Source organism: Alosa sapidissima, chromosome 20, assembly GCF_018492685.1.
Source record: "Alosa sapidissima isolate fAloSap1 chromosome 20, fAloSap1.pri, whole genome shotgun sequence".
Taxonomy (NCBI): Eukaryota; Metazoa; Chordata; class Actinopteri; order Clupeiformes; family Clupeidae; genus Alosa; species Alosa sapidissima.
The window spans coordinates 7,325,794-7,349,989 of NC_055976.1; the positions used below are offsets into that span (position 1 = coordinate 7,325,794).

At 42.0% G+C, this 24,196-nt stretch overlaps 2 protein-coding genes across 2 annotated transcripts; one reads left to right on the top strand and one right to left on the bottom strand.

Annotated features, from left to right (window-relative positions):
• The first annotated feature begins 910 nt into the window (after positions 1 to 910).
• LOC121694857 (T-cell immunoglobulin and mucin domain-containing protein 4-like) lies at positions 911 to 12,803 on the top strand. Its single transcript, XM_042075228.1, has 6 exons — positions 911 to 1,087; positions 8,022 to 8,151; positions 11,103 to 11,444; positions 11,535 to 11,639; positions 11,772 to 11,849; positions 12,386 to 12,803. The coding sequence occupies exons 2-6, from the start codon at positions 8,094 to 8,096 to the stop codon at positions 12,730 to 12,732; spliced, it is 930 nt and encodes a 309-aa protein (XP_041931162.1). The 5' UTR covers positions 911 to 1,087; positions 8,022 to 8,093; the 3' UTR covers positions 12,733 to 12,803.
• A 2,428-nt stretch (positions 12,804 to 15,231) lies between these two features.
• On the bottom strand, positions 15,232 to 22,062 carry LOC121694771 (trichohyalin-like). The gene is given in 7 exon segments (XM_042075106.1): positions 15,232 to 15,668; positions 16,103 to 16,403; positions 16,455 to 20,012; positions 20,131 to 20,376; positions 20,687 to 21,391; positions 21,587 to 21,720; positions 21,963 to 22,062. Coding segments are annotated over 5 exon segments (4,962 nt in total). The 5' UTR covers positions 21,236 to 21,391; positions 21,587 to 21,720; positions 21,963 to 22,062; the 3' UTR covers positions 15,232 to 15,360.
• Positions 22,063 to 24,196: the final 2,134 nt, after the last annotated feature.

A 24,196-nucleotide genomic window follows, 5' to 3' on the forward strand; every position in this document is an offset into this window, starting at 1 on the left:
CAGTATGAGCATGGTAGCCACCTAGCTATGAATGGAATATAGGCTGTTTCAATCGGCATATGCTTAGCAAACGCTAGTTAGTCTGGTAACATGAATAGCATGAACATGAAACGTGTGCTTCCAAGCATAGACGTCACACTTTAAATCCTACCTGTTGCTTTTCACCATTCACTTATTTAACTACTGTCGCATGCCATCTCATTTTCCCTTTCTTTTTCTATTTTAGCCCCCGACAGCTTTTTTGCTTCATCCAACTTTTTCTATAGTCGAAAACTCACCACTCGTACCTGCTCACTCAGCGCTCACGGCGCCCCCACTCCCTCTTCTATGTCAAAATTCTATGATAGAATCTTATGAGATAGGACGCCTACTCTAGCCTGTTAGTCCTCTAAAATGTTATTTAACATTGAGGAAATGAAGAAATGATTTAGAAACATACAACAGTATCTACATATAGAATACACCAAATATATTATTATTATTATTATTAGCCAAACTTGACACATGTATAAGAGCTGTAGAATTCTGGGGTATTCTTACTGTATTCTGATGTGTTCATATGTTACTTCTGTGTGTAGTATACAACAGGGAGAGGTCCATATTATTGTACAAAATGTGCCTTGGGCCTGTGTACCAGCAGGAAGGTCATACAGGCCGATGTTTAGGAACATCCGAGGAACATCAGTGATAACATGGGCCGAGGGAGACAGCATGTCTGCCTATTCGGGCTAGTATCTCCATCTGACCAGGGCCGGGTTGTGTACACTGGTTGGCACCTGCCACGTTGGCATGATTGACGTTTGTATGTTTAAGTATAACAGGCTGTGTCTTAGGTTTTGACTCTGAGACGGATCGAGGAAGCAACCCGAGGAGCATCTTCTGTCGGAAGGCTCAGCAGCCGCTTCTAATAACAACCACAACTGTTAGACTCTGCACAGTTTTACTGTTTGAGACTTGTCTTGAGCCTGTGTTCTGTTATTCATTGTTGCACCCTGATTGACGTGACTGAATCCCAGCTGGAAGCCTGCCAAGAGGGGAAACACTGCTGCACTGCGCACCCTGCATGCAGTGAAGACATTCTGACCAGGTGAAAGCAAAAAGTCTTTACTCCTTTATGCGGGGAAAAAGAACCAAAGTAAAGCTAATTTATTAGATAAATTAGAAATTAAAAGCTGCACATTAATGAGAGTATTGAGGTTTGTGTCATTAAGTGTTTTGACAAGTAACATACCTATATCAAAGATTGATGAGCTCTAGATGTCATTTGATATAAGAAGTTTTCTGGAAAAAAGTAAAAGGTCAAAGTGTACACATATTTTGGGTAATTGGATTAGATTCGTGAACGAATTAAAAGAAGTAATCGATTAACTACGGACAAGCTTGGGGGATTAAATCTTTTCTTTTTCTGTACTGCCATTACATGTTAAGCTGTGTAAGTTTTATGAGATAAATGCTGTGCGTGTGCCAATGAGAAAATAGGAGGAGTTGCTACAGTCATTATTTTGCTGAGTGAACTGTGTGGTTGTTTCTCAACGGTCTTTGTTTAGTTTAATGGCCTAGGACTAAACTTAGTGCTACAGTGATACGGAAAGGAGACGAAATCACCAGAGTGGGGTGTTTTGGTTGTGCAGTAATTGAAAAGTGGGATAGGGTTTCCACCTATTTTTTTTGTTGACTTGGTCGAGAGATCGTTAAAGGTGTGAGTGAGACATTAATTTTTATCGTTGTCCAGCCGTTTTGGGAGAAAAGAAACAGTCTGAGTTAAGTGGAACTGACACTGGTGAAATTTATTGTTGTGGCTTCATGCTGTGAGTAAAATAACTTACCAAGTGTCAGGTTACGGAGCGAGAAAGATAGAGAGAGAGTGTTTCCTTTTCCCTGGCGGGTGCAGCGAGCGTGTGTGTGTGAGTGTGGAAAAAAATGAAAAATAAAATAAGAGATAGACAACTTGTGAACAATTGAGAGGCGAACAAATTACTAACCAAATTTCCAAAGTGCAAAGTTGTCACTATATCATTACCACATCACGGAAAAATATAAAGAAATATATTTAAAAGGATCACGTCACTGCACGAAACACATAGTACAATTTAATATTTAATGATTTGATATTAGCACAATCCAGATATGGTTCTTGGTAGGAAAACTAAGTTGCAGGCCTTAGCTGAGATACAAGACTATGTGTCAGATTGGATGGCAGTGAAATTACAATTGGGCAAATTTGAGAAAAAATTAAAAAAGAAAAATAGAGAAGTTGGAATTAGAGATCCGAGACAGGATTTGGAGAACCGAGATGGACAGACGTGATTTGGAGGAACAACTCATGGAAGCGGATGTGTTGCCAGAACAGAGTGGAATGAGGCGAAGAGGAGTAGTCTCAGAGGCCCACTCAATGGGGAGGAGCCAACTCCTCCTATACACACCGGCCCCAATTGTGGGCGGGGGTCGCAACAGGCAACCAAGCACCCGCCTCAATCCGACTCTGCCTGACTTGGACTCAACAGCGCCATATGCCATGGTGGAGACATCTAGAAGTGCAGTGGACATTGATAAAGACAGCTTAATTGGACAGAATGCTGCTGTTATGGGGACCCCACATGGGACAAGAAACAGCACCCCACCTGACCAACAGTCAGCAGGTGACACAAAACAAATCATTCTGGCCCCATCAACAGCCACTGCTTTCTACAATCCACAAAGACAAGGAAGAACGTCTGCAACCAACCATCATCAAACTGCTCCACTCCAGTATGGCTATCCACAGCCACTAGCCATAGCTTCAGTACCCCCCCCCCCCCACACTCCATTGTTGTTACCAATGCCACTGGCTACAAGTCCTTACCCACCTCACCCACCTGTCAACTCTTTCCCTACCCCACCACCAGCACCACCACCCCCACCCCCACCTGTCAACTCTTTACCTCACCCACCCCCACACTCCATTGTTGTTACCAATGCCACTGGCTACAAGCCCTTACCCACCTCACCCACCTGTCAACTCTTTCCCTACCCCACCACCAGCACCACCACCCCCACCCCCACCTGTCAACTCTTTACCTCACCCACCCCCACCCCCTCACCCACCTCACCCACCTGTCAACTCTTTCCCTACCCCACCACCAGCACCACCACCCCCAGCTCCATGATGACAACTTGTGGAGGTTTGGAACACAAACAGTGGCTCCAGAAAGTCTTCTGCCATATCTGGCGGCGCAAATTCATTCGCTTGGACACGTGGGAGTGGAGAAGATAAGGAACAGATTCATACAGGTCTGGTGGTCATCGAAGTTCACAGCAACGGCCAAAGACATCGTCAAGCGGTGTGTCACCTGTCGGCAAAACAGTCACGACAAGAAGGTTAAGTTACCAATGCTGAAGACACCAGCTCCACCAGGACCATTCAGAGTTCTCCAGATAGATTACATCACTCTTCCCAAATGCAAAGGCTACCGAGATGTTCTGGTTGTCCTGTGCAAGTTCTCCAGGTGGATTGAGGCATTCCCTGCACGATCTGGAACTGCACTACACACTGCCAAAGTCCTTGTGAAAGACATCATTCCCCGATACGGATTGCCGGTGTTACATGGCAACTGGCTCCCATGTTAACTGGCTGCGTTAATGACGTTTCATGATTGATGACGAGTCTTTGACAGATGTGGCCGCTTGCAGATTTGTCACTTTCTGATACACTAGAGACGCACACAAATATGCATGACATGTTTAAAAGTCAAAATTGTATGTAGTACTGCATGCACTGGACCATGAATATGCCACCCAATAAACAAACAACTAAATAGCATAAATTAACTCCACGTGGGTATCGAACCACGAACAAATTGAGTGACCTGCTTACTTGGTAATCCGATAAGGCCATTTAGTAGGCCTTCAAAGTATCGTGGTTAAGTTTTACAAAAGTTCCACTGAGGTTAGACTGTGGCCACCCCTACCTGAAGTGAACCAAAGTCTGTGCATCACTAGCAGAGAGGAAGGGTCGGAGGCGTGCAATGTTACGGAGGTGAAAAAAAGCAATCTTAGTGAGTGATTTGATATGAGGATCAAAGCTAAGGATGGAGTCAAGCTGAATGCCAAGGTTTTTAACGACAGGGGTGGAGTGGACAGATGAGCCAGCAATGTTTAGAGTGAGATGGGGAGATTTGGTGAGGATGCTTTTAGGGCCAATCAGCAGAATTTCGGTTTTGTCTGTGTTGAGCTTGAGAAAATTGTTTTGCATCCATAATTTTAAGTCAGAGAGGCATTCAGTGAGGGAGCGTGGTGGCCAAGAGGGAGGATGTATATGAGAAAGAGGAGGGGCCCAAGTACAGAACCCTGGGGGACACCACGAGTGACAGGGGACTTGGGGGACTGATGTGGACCAAGTGTTACAAACTGCTTTCTGTTGGTGAGGTATGACAAACCAATTGAGGGCTGTGCCAGAAACACCAATAGCAGACAGATGGGAGATTAGAACATTGTGGTTGATGGTATCGAAAGCAGCACTAAGGTCAAGGAGAATGAGAATGTTAAGTGAACCAGAGTCAGCAGACAGGAGGAGGTCGTTATCTATGCATAGAAGGGCAGTCTCTGTACTGTGACATGAGCGGAAGCCAGATTGAAAGGGCTCATACAGGTCGTGGTGGTTAAGAAAGGTGTGTAGTTCTGAGGCCACCACTCTTTCCAGTACCTTGGCCAGGAAGGAGAGGTTGGAGATAGGGCGGTAGTTTATTAGTGATGTGGGGTCGGAGTCAGGTTTTTTTAGAATGGGTGTAACTGCAGCAGTCTTTAGGGCAGCAGGCACCACACCAGAGTTGAGGCAGGTGTTAACAATCAATGTAATGGGTTCAGACAGGGATGTGGAGCAGGCTTTAAGTAGAGGGGTGGGGGCAGGGTCAAGCTGACACGATGAGGAGTTGGACTTAGTAATGATGTCAGTGATGGTGAGGGAGTCAGTTCGCCTTATTCACCCGGCGGCCATTACGAGTCTGAGGGGTACACTTGCCATTACACTTCAGTCCAGCAGATGGTGGTGGTAATGCACTCCGTTTGCAAACTGCTAAAAAAACAATTCACTGAAGAAGAAGAACAGGCCAGTGAACCCTTCTTCTTTAATCAGTGAGCTTTTTTTGGCAGTTTGCAAACGGAGTGCATTACCACCACCATCTGCTGGACTGAGGTGTAATGGCAAGTGTCAAGCCTCGTTATGGCAGCCGGGTGAATAAGGCGAGTAGCGGTGAAATAAGAGAGCTGAGGGCCCAGAGAAGGAGGAGAAGAGAGAGAGATAGCATTGGGGTTGAAGGAGTGGTAGATTTGGCTAATTTTATCGTCAAAGAAGTGTAACAAGGCCTGGCACTGCTCAGGGGACTTAGGACAGGCAGTGACAGGGGGTTTTAAGAGTTTGTCCACAGTCCTGAATAGGGTTTTTGGCCTGGATATGTCTGAATATGTTCGGTGTAGAGCAGTGGTTCTCAACCTTTTTTGAGCAAACGCCCCCCTGACCTTACTTTGATCTTCAGGCGCCCCCCCCCCCCCACCACACACACACACACATAAAAAAATTTTTTTTAAAAAAAACACTACACCCCTGGGTAGGCTATAGGCCACTCACACTCATGCTATATTGCTTAAATAAAAAAACAAGCCCATTTCTGTGCTGTTTTGGTTTCTTCTGGAATTATAAGAAAATGTCCCTATGAGCCTATTTTATTATTAAGCAGATTTAGCCCACTGTTAGAAGCAATAGGAGACTGGTTGGGTAAAAAAAAACACTAATAGCAATATTATAAGACGCCACCAACCCGTTCTCACTTTGATTGACATTCCGGGCAAACAGGGTGTTGATGGTAGGACGCCTTGAATGCTGATCCCTCAGAGACTTGAAGTAGGCCGGATCTTTGGATGCTTTGTCGGGATGTTTTTGAATTAAATGTTCCTGTAACCGCGAGGGTTTCATGGCCTCATTCGACAAAATGTGATCGCAGAGCAGGCACATAGGTAAAGTAGTGTTCATCGGTGAAGGAATAAATCCATAATTGATGTAATTTGCATTATACTGTCGGCACTTTTTCTTGCTATCCACCATGTTTGTTTGTGTTGTTTTATTAAAGATAAAGACGTCACAGTGAATTGTGTACATTTTTATTGGTTATTGAACTGTTAAGCCGCGAACTTGGGTTATGTTTATCGGCATTACTATAGAGATGACGATAGCTGGGGCTGGGGGATGTGAGTCCGGGCGTGTGCAGGCCCGAACTGCACTGTATGACCACTGAGCATAGATAAACAGTAAAATGTAGCTGGGACGGTAGAGGGGTTAGTAACCCATGAGTGAAAATAGCCTATTTTTACACCAAAAATATGTGAAAACCATGAAAGTTTAAAATATATATATATAAAAAAAAAAAAACCTCTCACGTTCCCAGCGCCCCCCTAGGTTGTATGAACGCCCCCCAGGGGGCGGTAACGCCCCTGTTGAGAAACCCTAGTGTAGAGCATGGAGTGAATTGTAAGGCCAGTTTTCTTGTATAGCCGTTCAAGACGGCGGCCAGTGGCCTTTAGTTGCCTCAGCTCAGGGGTGAACCAGGGGCATGTACGGTTTGCTGGAACAAGCCTAGTCCTGACAGGGGCTAAGCTATCAAGCAGGCTGGTCAGGGTGTCATTGTACATAGCAACCAGGTTATCCGCGGACGAGAGCTCGTCCAGGTCAGACAGCGGCGAGGCCTGTATAGAGGCAGCAAGCATGCTGTGGTCAATTGACCTGATGTTACGACCTGTGATAGTTGTTTTCTCTGAGGAGGGAGGAGGAGAGATCATATGAAAACGGCATACAATGAGCTTATGGTCAGAGACACCAGAGATGGAACCAGAGACAGAGATGTCATTCAGACCAGAAGAGCAGAGCAGATCCAACGTGTGGCCATGAGTGTGAGTGGGAAAGTCAACATGCTGTGTCAAACTAAAACAGTCCAATACAGAGTTAAACTCTGAGGTGTAAAAACAATTAGTATCCACATGACTGTTCAAATCCCGTAACATAATCATAGCAGAACAAAGGGATGAAATAACAGTGAGAAGTTCATTCAATTCAGACAGAAAGTTTGCAGATGGTTTTGGGGGGCAGTAGATTAGCAATAGTAAAAGTGGTAGGGTAGAGACAACCTTCACAGCAATATATTCAAAGGATGTCACTTCAAATGGCCTAAGTTCTTTAATAGTCAGATCTGAGCAGTACACTACAGCCAACCCGCCCCCTCTCCCTACAGATCTGGGTTTGGATATGTAGCAGTAGCCAGAGGGGGTCAGCAGGTTTAAATTAATGCAGTCACCAGGTTGTTGCCAGGTCTCTGAGAGACAAAACAGGTCACATTTTTTGTCAATTATCAGATCGTTTATTAAGCCCGTTTTGTTTGTGATTGAGCGCGCATTTAGGTGGCCAATGTTAAAGTTCTGACGTGACGACAAGGCAGGAGGAGGCAGCCTAGGAGGGCGACGGAGGTTGTCAAAGCGTTAACAAACACACACATAAACACACACATGCATGCACTCACGCACATGCACACACACAGGAATACAAACACAAATAAAAACACACATATGCAGGCACACGCACACACACATAAACACACACACACACCCCATTACCCCCCCCCCCCCCCCCCCCCACACACACACACACACACACAAGCGATCACACACACAGAAGAACACATATACAAAAAACCAAACACACACTATGCACACACTCATTTACATACTCAAAAGTAGGGGATGGAGTAGGAGATGGAGACAAATTGACAAGCGTGACTTAGTTTTGCGAAGAGAATTTGAAGGACTGGGCAGCGGTCTTATTTTGTACCACTCTGAGGTACATCTAGTCATTATTGTGTGATGAATGACATTTGGCGTTTTGGCAAACCTTTCAAACACAGAGAACATTTCCCTTTTCCAAAAAAATGTGTTTTGCAAGAAGAAGAAAACGTTTTCACTTCCTGACCTCTTTGACCTATTGATGGTGTTGGCTAATTTAGGGAGTCACTTGATAAAAAAGGAAGACTTTCCAGAGAGTCACCATCAGCTGGGCATTCAAAGAGGATTCCACCATGATGAACCATCAGCTCTGCACCTCCTTCACTTGGCTGCTTCTCTGTCAACTCACTGGTAAGATATCTCATATGAACATTCTAAAGTACACCCCATGCAGTTTAATATAAATAAAGCCTAACTGTTGCAATGGCAAGTATGACTACATTGTTATCATGAAGCATGGGCCTTTCGTGTTTTGTTGTTAGTTTTAGCCTATTGCTCACACACTTTTTGCAGAATTTGGCTCATTATGTCAAAACTCTACACACAGCCAAATAAGACATATCACTTGGAGATAAACAAATCACATCTATGCCAAAATGAAACACGGCAATTAAAACTCAACAATACTTTCTAAAAATAAATTATTGTAAGAAAACCGGTTTGAATTACTCTTTCAAATCAACAGCAACACACTGATGTGCTTTAAAACACTGCAGTCTTTGTGTTTCTATTTTTATTGTCATTTTCTCAGACTCAGTCTTCTGTGCAGAGTCTTTCTGCAGTAATCAGCTGACATTTTAAGCAATAAAAGTTTTTACAAAAAAACAAACATTCTTACAGAAATAAAGAAAACAAAACAAATAAAAATGTAGGAACAAAACAAAAGTAAAAAGAAAAAACAATTACTGGAGAAATTGTTATTGGAAAAAAACATATATCTTTTTCTTGTGTAAGTGTGTGTGTATGTGTGTGTGTGTGTGTGTGTGTGTGTGTGTGTGTGTGTGTGTGTGTGTGTGTGGCAGGGGATTATGGATCCTGCTTTCTGTTCAGATCTGGTCACAAGTCCTCGTCAACATCAGACGATGTCCTTCTCGGGCTAGTCAATGGGGAAAATATCACCTTGTGTGCCATATCCCCCCTTTAACTGGCCCCACCTCAATGTCTCTGCATGCCTCTTACATTGCTTGTAAAAGAGGCATGCAGTTATGTGGTTGGTGGTCATATTCTTTTCATTGGCACACAGAAAATAATTATTCGATATGGTTTTAGAAATGGGGAGCAAAGGGGCAAATAGAGAACTGTACACGGTACTCAATGTAAAAGTACACACTTGAACATCTATTTGTAGTGCTAAGCCTTAGACTGATTAGTGTTCAGTTTTCTTTGTAAGTGTTTTCAGGTATGTGTGTGAGTATGTATTACCAATTCCCAGATGTGCTTGCATTTTTAACGGAAGTGTTTTCCCAATGATAACAGGAGATTTCGCAATAAGTCTGTTGCAGAATTGCAAACAATGTGCAAAGCAGAAAATGTGTTTAACCCTCATAGGGTGTTCGTTTTTTTGTTACACAGGAGGTGTTGCTGGGTCTAGTGGACCCATTGCATTTTAGGCCTTTTAATTCAACCTAATCAAACTTTTTTTTTTAAATACTCACTAGATGGTTACTTAATCCCAATTGTAAGTAATGTAAACAACACATGTTAAATGTGTTGCCTTTACCTTTGTTAAATCACAATTATGAATAGAAGTGCCACTCGTTTTTGTTTATTTTTGTATTAAAATATAACAAAATAAGGAAATGCATCATAAAACAGTCATAACTGGAAAATAATCAACAATTGTACAAATGAAGTAAGTTTTATTTATTTGAATTTCATTAGAAATTGAACATACTCAATAACATCTGTCTGAACAACACATTGAAGCCATTGAACACGGCAGTTTTATACCAGACTATACCACACATGAGGGGCAGAGTCTCACTGTGTGTATTGCATATGTATTTTTTGGCATGGCATGGGATGGCATGAAAAGGTAAAAAGAAGAATTGATGTCTTGTGCATGAGTGACATGCACAAGACATCAAGCATGTAGGTCCTGGTAGCATCCGAATCACATTGGTAGCCATGCAGGGGGGTTCATTTCTTGAGCAGGAAGACCGTTCAATTCTACCATTTTTTGACATCCATATGTTGTCATCGGCAATCTGCTGACAGTCTAGTCCAATGTCTGGCTGCTCAATGGCTGGTTCTATGGCTGGCTGCTCAACGGCTGGTCCTGCGGCATGCTGCTCATCAGCTGGTCCTGGGGATGGCTGCTGGCGGGCTGGTCCTGAGGCCTGCTTGCGTTTTGAAGCTGACTGATGAGCTGGTCCTGTGGCTTGCTGCTTATTGGCCGGTCCTGGGGCTGGCTGCTGGCGGGCTGGTCCTGAGGTTCGCTTGCGTTTCGATGTAGGCTGACGGGGTAGTCCTACAGCTAGCTGCTCACGGGGTGGTCCTGGGGCTGGCTGCTTGCGGGCTGGTCCTGGCTGCTCACGGGATGGTCCTGGCTGCTCACAGGCTGGTCCTGGCTGCTTGCGGGCTGGTCCTGGCTGCTCACGGGCTGGTCCTGCTGCTCACGGAATGGTCCTGGGGCTGGCTGCACGCAGTCTTGTCCTGGCTGCTGAAGGGCTGGTCCTGAGGCTCTTTTACGTTTCGGAGCTGGCTGATGCTTATCCTCCTCTTCAAACTCAGTGTCTGACTCTGAATTTTCAGAAATATTCCTCATCCTCATTTCTTTGAAACTATTTACTCTGCATCACCATCAAAACCCTCTGACACACACACACACACACACACACACAGGACCTGATTTCCACACTTTAACTAGTTCCGGGTCCAGTGGACCCGAACATCCTGTGTGTAATATAATTGTGAAGGGGGGGTATGCAGGGGGGGTTCATTGAAAATGTTTTCTGATTTATGTTCCTCATAGAAAATGAGCCAAGGCCAATGAATCTTAGTTTTAAAAAATAATTATTTGTATCATTTTTATTAAGCTAAAAACTGAAAACGGGTCCCACAGACCCGAACACCTTATAAGGGTTAAGCCATGGTTACACAGTGTGTAAGGTACAAAAAGTTTAAGTATTGAGGCTTTGCTGTGTAAGCAATGGGCAAAAACTGTATTAGAATGACATCTACCTAACAGTCTATTTTGTGTTTGCATGAAGCATGTCAAGCAATGTTTATTATTAACTGTCAAATTTTATTTTGCTGTTTTTTTATGTTAGAAATTGACACACATTGGTATGGTTTTTCAGCTACTGGATCAGCAGTTACTGTCTATGGAAATCCAGGACAGAGTGTTACTCTTCCTTGCAAATATGATGGCAAATCCTACGGCTCTTTGTCCATCTGTTGGGGCAAAGGCCTCCTGCCATCACTAGGCTGTGGTGATCAAATAATTCAGACAGAGGGCTCAACACTGACCACACAAAGTTCACCACAGTATCGGCTGGACAACAGACACAGAAATGTGGGGGATGTATCTTTAACGATCATGAATGCAAGAGAGCAGGATAGCGGTACCTATGGTTGCAGGGTGGCTATACCAGGATGGTTCAATGACGAGAAAACCCATGTGGACCTCCGCATACAAGCTGGTCAGTATAACATGAGGTGCTATTGTACTAAAAAAAAAGAAAAACAGAAATTAGATTGTTTTTTAATGTTCATGGGGTATATACTTTCTGCTCCAACAACTACAACCATAGCAACAACAACAGAAGCTCCAATAACAACAGAAGCCCCAACAACACTTGTAGACACCACTACTTTGGAAACCATTGTGTCAACAAGTAAGGCTATGCAAGAGCATAAACAAAGCAATGTTGGGTGTTGGAAACAAAAGTTGAGGTGTAGTAGTTTGACTTATTATGTTTGAACTGTGGGCAAGAACACTTATTACTACTGTGTGGATTTTGTTTCAGTTCAAGAATCTGCTACAGAACTTCCTACCACTACTGCACAGGCTGTCACAACAGCAGAAGCTACACCAAGACCGACCAGTAAGTCAATTCAAGCATAGAAAAAAGATCAATTATTATATTGGGATAACTTTAGAAATTATGCAATTATGCTGTAAATATAATTTAATTTTTATATTTGCTCATTTCGTAAAAAAACCCAAATAAATTGTCATTGTTTTACATCAAGTTGGACAGCTTTCAGGTAGTGAACATTCATCATCTTGGTCAGCAGAGATGACAAGTACTTCCTGCTTTTATATGTTGGTTCAATGTTGTGTGAGGGCATGCTACACACATTAATGCAATACTGACTGAACTTGTGTCATAGAACTACATACAGTAACTCGAGCTATGTAGCACTGATTTTATTTTGTTATGTAGCACCGATTTTATTTCCGGACTGACAGTACTTGGTGACCTCGAGAAAAAATTGCTGGAGTTTTCCTGGTTATTAGAATGACTTTCACCTACCTAACAGTCTATTACATGAAGCATGACAGGCAAACTGCAAAATTATATTTTGCTGTATTTTTGCGTTTGAAATGACATTGGTATGTTTTTTTTATGTCTTTCAGTTGCTGGGCCAGCAGTTACTGTCTATGGATATGCAGGACAGAGTGTTACTCTTCCTTGCAAGTATGATGGCAAATCCTACGGCCCTTTGTCCATCTGTTGGGGCAAAGGCCTCCTGCCATTACTAGGCTGTGGTGATCAAATAATTCAGACAGAGGGCTCAACACTGACCACACAAAGTTCACCACAGTATCGGCTGGTCAACAGACACAGAAATGTGGGGGATGTTTCTTTAACGATCATGAATGCAAGAGAGCAGGATAGCGGTACCTATGGTTGCAGGGTGGCTATACCAGGATGGTTCAATGACGAGAAAACCTATGTGAACCTCCGCATACAAGCTAAATGAAACATTATGTTGTGATGATGTCAATTCATGCAATAGAATAAACCTGTTTTTACTGAACAGCATTCAAAAAGCTTTCATTGTACGTGTTCTTTTACTGACAGGGTGTGAACACCAACACTCAAAATGTTAAGATTTCCAAGACAACCACAAAACCTAATAATGGACAAAAATGAAAAGTTTTCATTTTATAATCTAATTATTTAAAGGTGCTATATGTAAGACAGGGGGAGGAGAGGGCTCAGCACACATCCTTGTGGTACACCGGTGTTCAGAGTGATAGTTGAAGAGGGGTGATTATCTAACCTAACAGACTGAGGTCTGTTGGTTAGGAAGTCCAGAATCCAGTTACAGAGGGAGGTATTGATGCCCAGTTCACTGAGTTTGGTGATCAGTTTGGAGGGGAATGCTGAACTAAAGTCAATGAACAGCATTCTCACATAGATGTTGCTATTATCAAGGCTGGACAGGGCAGAGTGCCAAAGAGATGGCATCCTCTGTGCTCCTGTTCTGACAGTAGGTGAATTGGAAGAGGTCCAGTGAGGGTGGTAAGCAGGTCTTGAGATGGGCCAGGACCAGCCTCTCGAAGCACTTTATGATGATGAGGGTGAGTGCAACTGGATGGAAGTCCTTAGCCTACTTCAGACCGTCGAGCCAGGCCAGGCTAGGGTAATTTGAGGGGCCACCTGGTGATAGTAGCCCAGGCTACAAGCCTCATGAACCTGACACGTTTGTGTTCAGACTGTCAGGCCATTAGCCTCTCCGCGTTACACCTTGACACGCCCTCGCTTGTGAAAACGTCACCAATACCACCCATTTTCAAACAGGATAAGCAGAAAGTCACGTATCTCTTGGGGTGTGATTCCCAAAACCATAGCTGCTAACTTAGTTAGCAACTTTGTTGGTTGCAATGCAATTTCCTATTGCCAACCAACTGCTTAGTTAGTTGCTAACGGGTTTGCAATGGTTTTGGGAAACGCACCCCTGTATGCTATCGAAGTCAGTCACCTATTTCTGTCCTTATGTGTATGCCACTTAGTAGCCTATTCATTCCTAAAGAAACGCAAGCACACACAACATACGTGTATCTAAATGAGCTATGTACCATAAATGACATTTTACCATGAATCAAAGAGCTGTAAACGGTGTTGTAACGCTGTGTGTAACGTTACAATCTCAGGTGGAATTTTGATTTCAGGAAGATGTGCCGCGTGAGTGGCCACCCACCAGCCCAGCACCAAACTCCGGTAGCACAGTAAAGAAAATAGGATTTTAAAGGCATTATGTCGAGCTGTTGCAAATGCGAGAGACGTCCTGTAGGCTACTGTTGATGAAATATACTCTTGTTATAGCCACTTGGGGTACTGGCTATCGGTATTACACGTCCCCCATGAACAACGTTTGACCGGGTTTTTTGAGGAAATAAACATAAATAACCATTAATTTATCATTTTATGCCTCCTCCCTTTTGTTTCCTATGGAGTTGTTCGAGCTGATGTGCAAGTCTGTTGAGGCTGGACTGTCATTGGCTCATCTGCGTTCTAAGGGTGGCGCTTAGCGACAGGTCAATTACAAGTTAACAGTTAACAGGTGCTATGTGATTTGATGATTTGAACAACAACACGCTCTGCTCCCGCCTAAAGTGGGATGCGGGCCTAATTTGCATAACAATACAGATGTCTCTATAGAAATTCAGTTACTAAAACATGTTTTCATTATTAATTCATTGATCACACCCAACGAGGGAGAATGTGGGACGTGTTCTCGCGTTCTAGACAAATATCCAGCACCAACGAGACAGCTGCTGCCCTGGTGGCATCCATGTTCTTCCCAAAGACTACAAACCCCAGTGTTTGCGCTAGCAACTCATTCGTACATGTCGTACAGGTGGGCGTACGAGACTAATGGAAAGAGCCAAAACTCCCTTTCCTATGCTGGCAACGCTCCAACTACAAGATGCATCGAAGAAATCAAAGTCGCAGTAGTGACGTGATGGGCAAAGGTCATAGCCTATCGTTGACTATAACACATATTTGTGATGTGGTAATGGTAATTTAGACAAAGAAATATTGCAAGAAATATTGCAAATATTTCTCATTTATGTTTTATTTCAGCAATCTAAAATACTGTTTTGGTTATCATACACTATCTGCCCGCATCCCCGTCCTTGAATTTTAGGAATGTCACAATCCACCTGTTTTATCAACTTTTATGCGGGTACCCGACCCGATGCAGGACTCTGGGCTAGATTGTTTTCCCATGTAGCCTACTTTGAAGCACATGCAGGTGGGAGAAAATGTTTAAGAATGAAAACCCTGGCCTGAAAATATATTTGTCATATCTTGCATATCAAATTATGGTTCGTCTATGTTTTTAGTGAGGCTGTTATTTGAAACAATTTGCAAGAAAACGTCTGATCATTATTCAGGCAATTCGTTGACTATAGTATACAGGATTGTAAAATGGGAAAAACAACCCCAGAAAATGGACCGGACACATAACAAGTATTTTAAATGTTTATTTGGTGAAAAAAAAAGTGAAAAGTAAGTAAAAATAGTTAAAAAAAAAAAAAATTTTTAGCAAAATGAATTTAATGACAAATAATATGTTTGGATGAATATAGAGATGATCTTATTTTCTTTTCCTATCCCAGCCAATCATCTGTTTCCTCAAGAGTTTGTTCTGGGAGGAGTATATGTTAGTGCCATTATACTTATCAAGGTTCCTGTCAGCCTCTTCATTCAGTTTGAGAATGCGGGCCAACTGGGCTTGGCTTCTGGCCTCTTTCTTCTGCTCTTTCCTCTTTATCTTTTTCTCTTTCTTTCCTTTTTCCCACTCAAGCCAGGATGACTCTAGATTTTGTCTTTTTGCCTCTGCATCCACTAGGCTCTTGCGTTTCTCCTGCTCTCTTTTGGCCCGGGTCATGTATCCTTTGAATACTGCAGAGAGAAAAGATTTGATGACTCGTTAAAACATTAAGATTAGCAGTGAAATTTAAGGATGATGAAGACATACAGTAAAAACACACAATTCAAATGTAGCCTGATGTAGCCATACTCAATTCTATTTAGAATTTGATTCTGATACTGCATGATTGGGATGTGATTATGGGGCGTTTCAACTGTACCCTGCTCCTGCACCGTTGCTCATCTGTCAATCATTTTATAAAGCCCGGCCAGACAATTTGATTGGTGTTAACTCGCCAAACTGCTCTAGTTCAGGCATAGTTGCTTCTCAATGGAACAAGTCCAGACCGAATTTCCCAACCTCAAATTTTGTGGGCAGGGTTAAATTCATGGCTTCCAGCTCAATTTAGATCTGTACTTAAACAAGGATCTCAGTCAGAATATTTACAGATTTATTGGGTACTTACCTTCCTCTTCTCTCATGATGGTCCTCTCAATTTTTGTCTCATATCGCTCTTTCATCTTTCCATTGAGCCATCCGATGAACCTCCTTCTCATACTCTTATCTCGGACCGGAGCATCTGTCTCATCCTGTGATTCCCTCTCATCATCATTAGTCTCATCACTGCTCTCATCACTACACTCATCATCAGTTTGTTCCCAGAATGTTCCCTTGTCCTCCTGTTGTTCCTCCTTTGTCTGACTCTCCATTTCTTCTTGTTTTTGTCTCTGCATTTCTTCCTCTTGTTTTTGTCTCTGCATTTCTTCCTCTTGTTTTTGCCTCTGCATTTCTTCTTGTTTTTGTCTCTGCATTTCTTCCTCTTGTCTCTTTCTCTCCATTTCCTCTTCCCTCTGTCTCTGAATTTCCTGTTCTCTCTCTCTTTCCATTTCTAGCTCCCTTTGTCTGTCCAATTCGTCCTGTTTTTCCAATTCTAGTTGGCGCTGCATTTCAGCCTCCTTCCGTTTCTCTTTTTCTCTCTGTCGCTCAGGCCTCATTTTCTCCTCATATTCATTTTGCCTTCTATTTAATTCTTCAAGTATCCTGGCCTCTTCTTCCCACTTTTTTTCCAGCTCTTGTTGTCGTGCCTCTTCTTTCTGGATGGCCAGTTTGTCTTGGTTCTTACGCCATTCTTCTGGGTGTTCATACCAGTGTCTTGCTTCCTCATCCTGATTTTGTCGCTCTTCTCTCTTTCTTTGCTCCTCTTTCTGTCTCTCTTCTGTCTTTCTCATGCGCTCGCTCTTTCTCTCCCTCTGTTGTTCTCGAATAATGTCTAGTCTAGTTTTTCTTGCTTCAGTGTCTCTTCTTTCCATCTCTCTGTCTGTCTCTTTTTGTCTCATTTCCATTTGTCTGTTTATTTCCTTCTTTTCTTCCTCCACTTTCATTTGTCCAGCTTCCACTTCTTCCTTTTCCATTTCTAACTTTCTGTTGTTCATTTCTGCTTGCCTATTTTCATTTTCCCTGCTCTGGATCTCGAGTAGACTTTGTGACTCTCTTTGTTTTTCCCCTTCAGTTTGAAGCTGTTGATGTTCTTCTCTCTTGTCCTCTATTTGTTTAAGCTCAGACTCACATTTTTCTTTTATGCTTTTCTCAATCTCCTTGAGTTTCTCTGCTTCTTCTTCCTTTTGTAACTCCAGTTCTTGTTTTTGCTCCATCTCTCTTTTTCTTTTCTCAGCTTCTTTTCTCTCCATCTCCATCCTTTTCTGTTCCATCTCTCTTTCTCTCTCCTCAATATACTGACGTCTTTTCTCTTCTTTTTTCTCCATTTCCAATGTTCTCTGTTCCATCTCTCTTAGGCTCTCCTCCATCTCCATTTTTTGGATCTCTAGGAGCCTTTCTCTCTCATTTTGTCTCTCCTCTTCTATTTGAATCTGACTTTGCTTTTTCTCCTGCTCAAGGTGTTTCACCTGTTCTTCCCTCGTTTTTGCCTCTTTTTCTTTTTCCTCTTGTTTTTCAATCTCTCTGCATTTCTCTTTCCACTCATCATCCTTTTGCAGGGCTACTTTTGTCCACTTTTCCTCTGTTTGTTTTAGGTCAGCTGTGTTTTTATCTTGTATCTTTCTTTCAATGTCCTTGATCTTTTTCTCTATCTGTGCTTCTACAACTTTCTGTAACTCCAATTCCTTTTGTTTTTCATTCACTTCACTCTTGCTTTGCTTAAGGTTCTCCTCTTTTTCTTGTCTCTTTTTAGCCAAATCGCTCTGTCTCTCCTCATTCTCCTTTCTTTGGATATCCATCAGTCTTTCTATCTCTTTCTGTTTTTCTTTTTCAATTTGAATCTGTCTTCTCTGTTCTTCCCTCCTTAGCTCTTGTAATCTTTCTTTCTCTTTGATGGCATCCTTTTCTGCCTGCTCTCTCTGTTTTTCTATCTCTCTGTATTTTGCTTCCCATTCCTCCTCCTTCTGTCGGGCTGTTTGTCTCCAGCTTTCCTCCATCTGTTTTAGCATATCTTTATTTTTCAATGTCATTGTTTTCTCAATTTCTTTGAGTTTCTCCTTTTCTTCAGCCGCTGAAGCTTCTTGTAATTGCAGCTGATGTTTTTTCTCATCTACCTCCCTTTGTTGCTCCTCCAGAACTCTTTCTCTCTCTCTTTGTTTCTCCACCTCCATTTGCATCTGTCTTTCATGTTCTGCTCTCTTCTGGTTTTCGGCTTTTCTATCCAAATCTTTTTTCTGATTTTCATTTTCCATGGCCCTTTTCTTCAACTCCTCCATCTGCTTCAGTTCCATCTCCCTGAGTCTCTCCTCTTTCTCCCTCAGTTCCATCTCTCCCTTCTTCTTGATATCTCTCTCCATCTCTTTCAAACGCTCCATCTCCTTCTCTCGCTACTGCCTCTCCTCCTCAATCTTTTGCTGTCTCTCATTCAAACCTTGTTCCATTTCTTTCTGTTTTTGAAGAAGTTGTCTTTCCATTTCTCTGTGCTTTTCCAACATTTCTTTTTCCATTGTTTTCTGTTGATCTTCCAATTGTTTCTTCAGTTCTTCTTGTCTCTTGATCTCTTCCAATTTCTCATGATGTTGTTTTCTTGCCTTTTCTCTTTCCAAGTTGTTCAATCTATCCATCTCTTTCTGCGTTTCTTCCTCTGTCTTGAACACTTTTAGCTGTTCTCTCTCTGTCTTCTGTTTCTCCCTCTCTAACTCTTTAGAGCTCTCCAGCTCTTTCAACCTCTCCTCCTCTTTGGCTTTTCTTTCCAACACTTCTTTTTCTTTGGTTTTCTTGTTCAACTCGTCCCGTTGCTTCAATTCCATCTGTCTGAGTGTCTCCTCTTTCTCCATCAATTCCATCTCTCCTTTTTTCTTAATATCCCTCTCCATCTCTTTCAAACGCTCCATCTTCTTCTCTCTCTGCTGCTTCTCCTCCTCAATCCTTTGCGGTCTCTCACTCAAACATTGTTTCATTTCTTTCTGTTTTTCTTGAAACTTTCTTTCCATTTCTCTTTGCTTTTTCTCCATTTCTTTTTCCATCATTTTCTGTTTCACTTCCCACTGCTTCTTCAATATTTCCTGACTCTCAAACACTTCCTCTTTCTTCAGCTTCTTCAGCTCTTCCATCTCCTTCTGCCTCTCTTTCTCCCACTCCAACTCTTTATGTCTCTCCTGCTCTTTCAACCTCTCTTCCTCCTTCAGTTTTCTCTCCAACTCTTCCTTTTCTTTGATTTTCTTGTTCACCCCCTCCATCTGCTTCAGTTCCATCTCCCTGAGTCTCCCCTCTTTCTCCCTCAGTTCCATCTCTCCCTTTTTCTTGATATCTCTCTCCATCTCTTTCTCTCGCTGCTGCCTCTCTTCCTCAATCTTTTGCTGTCTCTCATTCAAACCTTGTTCCATTTCTTTCTGTTTTTGAAGAGGTTTTCCCTCCATTTCTTGTCCCATTTTTCTCTGTTTTTCTTCCCATTGCTTCTTCAGTTCTTCCTGTCTTTTAATTCCTTCCAATTTCTCATTGTCTTGCTTTCTTGCCTTTTCTCTTTCCGAATCTTTAATTCTATCCATCTCTTTCTGCTTTTGTTTTTCACTATCTAACTTGCTCAGCTGATCTATCTCTTGCCGCTTCTGTTTCTCTGTCTCCAACTCTTTGTTTCTCTGTAGCTTTATCGGATCCACTTGTTTTTGGGGTTCTAGTTCTGTCTGTATCTCTGTACCTGTATGAACCGATTTCCCCCTTGTTTCCAACTTCATCTCATTCTCTCTTCCTGATGCTTTCAGGTTCTCCATCTGTATATGCCTTTCCCTTTCTCTCTGCATTTCTTTCAGCCTTTCCATCTTTTGCAACCTCTCTCTTTCCCTCTCCAATGCTAGAATTCTTTCTTCAGCCTGTTTTAATCTTTCCATCAGTAGCTTTTGCTCCTGAGCTCGCTCAATCTCTCTCAACCTCTCCATGTCCCTCTGCAATTGGAAATTATTTTTTAAATGGCTTATACTGACCATTTTAATTGGATAAAGCACAGAGTACATGAATGTTGCAAAGATGTACAAATAAAATTCTTGTTTTAGAGACACTTACCTTCTCTTCATCACCTGCACATCCATAAGACTGGCCAATGCCCCACAGCCCTGTTCGATCCGAGCCCACCAGTCTTTCTATATCTCTTGTTAGAGCTCTCGCTCGCTCTTCCTCCTTCTTCCTCTCTCTTTGTTGCCTCTGCTCAATCTGTAATGTTGCCATTTGTTGTTCTCTCTCAAGGGCTTTCCTTCTCTTGTTTTGGTAGAACAGTTCAAGTTTACGCAGTCTATCCAACTCTTTGTGAGCCTGTGGAAAAGATAGGAAAGCATTTTATTTACCTCCACACAGGGAAATATGGTTGTCAATAACCATGAAAAGCCAGCTAAAACATACAAGTACAAATGCAATATACTATTAAATGAGCAAAAGAACAATGTGTTAAACAATGTGTTAAATAAACAAATGCAGAATTTGGTATTATAAAATATTTAAAGTATAAAATGTAATGCTGGAGCAGATAATCAAATTGATTAACACCATATTTAAAGTCATTTCTGTTGTACTTGTTGTACTGTTCTCATGTATGTAAGTTCAAGTAGCGTTTAAAGTGTCCTACCATCTCATGCAGTTCCTTGTCTGTTTCTGACACCTTTTGGATGAAATCGTTCAGTTGTTTGATGTCATGGGATAACTCCTGCTCCTTCATTGCCACCTCTCTCTGTTTCTCTGCCTTCTGTTTGGCCCTGACGTCCATCTGCCTCTGTATTTCTCTGTCCTCATCCACCTGCGTCTCTTGCCTTGCCTGCTGAAGTCTCTTCCGCTCTCTCTTCCTCTCCATCTCTCTCTCTCTTTCTGCATCACACTGTCTTTTATTCTGCTTCAGCCTGTTCATTTCTTGTCTACTTTTTGCATTGTTGGCTTCCAGCTCCATTTTCCTTCCACCCACCCAGGTGTATGAACCTGTCACTGGAAAATGTCCGGGCACAGTCTCATCCAGGTGTCGCTGAGAGAGCTCCTCTAAGATTGTGTTGACCTCACTCACAAACTCTTTTTGCTCCTTCTCCACTTGTCTTTTCCACTTTTCAGAGCTCATAGCCATCTCCTTCTGCTCAGCATCTTCCGTCGCCTGACTGGCCTTCACGTCCTCAGCCTCCTGTGTCTCCATCTTCCTCAGACCCTCACTGAGGTAATTGTATAGTCGCTCACGACCCTGCTGCCGTATCTCACTCTGCTTTTGCCATCGTGCTCTGACCTCCTCACTTATTACAGCAGGGTGAGCCTGGTCTTCTTTCCTTGCCCTGCTTACCTTGGGCTTCGAATTCTGGTATTGGCAAACACATCAGATATAATGTACTGCACCGACCTATCTATCACTTTCTTTAAATAAACCATTTATTACCTTCACCTACAGCATGCCCTTTACAATACTATTTTAAAGTTATTAGTATCTACACACAAACACACATCTATTAACTCTATTAAAAATATATTGAAGTCTTATTCATTTCTATTATACCTTAGGCTTTGATACCTGCCTGGATGCATTGTTAGCACCATTAGCCGTTTCTATGATCTCCTCATGTATCTGGTCACGGATCAATAGCGTGTGGGGGGGAACCCCACAGTCAGTCGGTCACCTCTCTGGTCCTCCTACAGTTGAATGTGAAATTTTGATTTAAGACTGACAGTGCCATTTCTATATCTTTATAATTTATTTCACACTAGAGCATGTACATGTCTATTGATATACACATAATTCATTATTCTCATTCTTTAGGGTCACTAAAATTAGCCCTCTTTCCAATAGATGCATCACCATTATGTGTCTTGGCCTGCTTACATGGCAAAAAGGCCTACAATTTCCATAATAATGTCTTTACAAAGGAACTTACCAAAATGTAACGATAGAAAGTCTGAACTTTTCTTGCTCAACAAAAGTATACAAATTCAAGTGTGCTTATCTGATACAACTGACTGTTTCCATATTCTGCTGTGTTTATTAGGATTCCAAAACCACGGCAACATTCCTATGATTCCTATGTGACATCAGAGTTCTATTACGTAGTTGTCACAAACCTTTTCACAGCACAGAACATTCTACAGTACCGAAGTGTGACGTTTCGTTTCCATGACAGCAGGTTCACTGGATCTAAACAAGCTTTCGAAGTGGCATCATTTCTACCTAATACATTGAATGTAGAACTAGACATGTGGCATCATTTCTTCCTAATAAATTGTTTTAAATGTAGGCTATAGTTGTTTAAAAGTGTTGCACCTGTTTATTAGGTTTATCAGTTTTTCTCAGTTGCTTTGGTGCATTTCTCAGACCCGAATTGAAATTCTCAAAACTGCTTGTTCAAACTCTATACATCGTATCACTTGTGCACATCATAAAAGCAATTTCTCCCAATATTGGTAAGTGCTTCTCCCAAACTGTAAATAATTTTGTGCATCCATGCAACTTATTGTGTCTGCTCTTTTACGTTTTCGATTGCTAATGTCATGTTTGTCAAAATGCCGAATAGTAGCCTATTTAGAACACAACTGTCTCTGCTATAAGCTACCCAATAAAACAAATAGGCAGGGCTCTCAAGTGTCACGCATTTCAGTCTTTTGTCACGCTCTCCCGCCACACATTGTATTTCTCACGCAGAAAAACTATTTATATATTTAATATGCTGCGGCAGCGCCCAAAATGTCTCTGGCCGCGCCGCTCTCACTATGGAACCGGCAGGAATCAAGCGCGTCTCCCCTGGAGTTGAGCCTGCCACTTATCAGCCAATCAAAAATAACGAGAGGGGCTACACAATAGCCAATCAGAAAATAACTGTATTGTATCTGGGTAAGATTTAACGCAACAACCAATGAAAAACGCGTATCCTGGAATTGTTGAACGTGAATTATTAAACGTGAACCTGTTACCTACTACTTCCAAGTTTCGTTCACCTTGGAGCTTCGAGCATCAGTTCATGGTTTCAGCACAGAGTAAGTCATCTTTTAATGTTACAACAAATCCACAGCTTGTTTGACACAAACAACGACAACGTGACTGCTGCTATAGAGAATGTTTCCCAGATAATTAGCATCAGTTGTTCATGACTGTCTGTAACTTAGCCAACAGTTTCACAGCCTGTTCATTGACAACACTTGCTCAGAACAAGTAGCCTATGCCTAGTCATACTTTCGTTCACACGATGACTGACATATTGTCACATTCTAAACATCTCTCTCTCTCCAAATAGGCTTAATCATTTTATTAGCACTAAACAAATTAAACTGTATTGCATAGCCTATTGTTATAGGTCACTTTTAAAATCACGTCATATTATATAATTATATCCTGGCCATGGATGCATTAATCATTGCATCTGTATTCAAAAATGTCGGGTAAAAAGCAATTAGGCTAAGCATCCTCTCATTCACCCTGAGAGGAAGGCCCCCTAAAAGGTCCAGGTTAGTGGATGCTCAGAGGTGGTGAAAAGGCCCATTATTGAATTGTCAGTGCCATGTGTCAAATCATTTCTTTTGCAAATCTGAGCAATTATAAATTATACTTTTTCCCCATTTTGACTTAGGAGGGCATTGCTCCTACATACTTTAGCCAATAATCAAATGTCTGCTCTCTTTTGGAAAGCTGAGACACTGTTGGAAAACAATTAGAATAACTGTGTGATGTACTGTCACAAAGTTACAAAGGCTAGATTATTCTTTTATTTTTCTACCGGATAACAAGCATCTTTGAACTGACCACATTTCAGCCCTCTAGGTCTTGACTTGATATGACTTGAGTCCTAGCATTAGGTCTTCTCATGCTGTGTGCAAAAGTAGATCAACATAGAATGACAACATGAGTACTTTAGACCATTATTTGCCAAGGTATGCTCATGCATTTGGTAAAATGCCCTATGAAAACTCCCCATAGGACTTTGGGTTATCCAAAATGCATACTGGCAATCAAATGCTTACTGCATATGAACCCCACATAAGCATAATATTGGCCTCAAATGAAAGGTAATACTCTGAAGTTTCATGCTTGCATTTGGATAGGCTACTTCAGGTTCTGATATGACTACACTAAATATGGAATAATTACAAAAAATACAAATCTTTACAATTTCTATTTCAA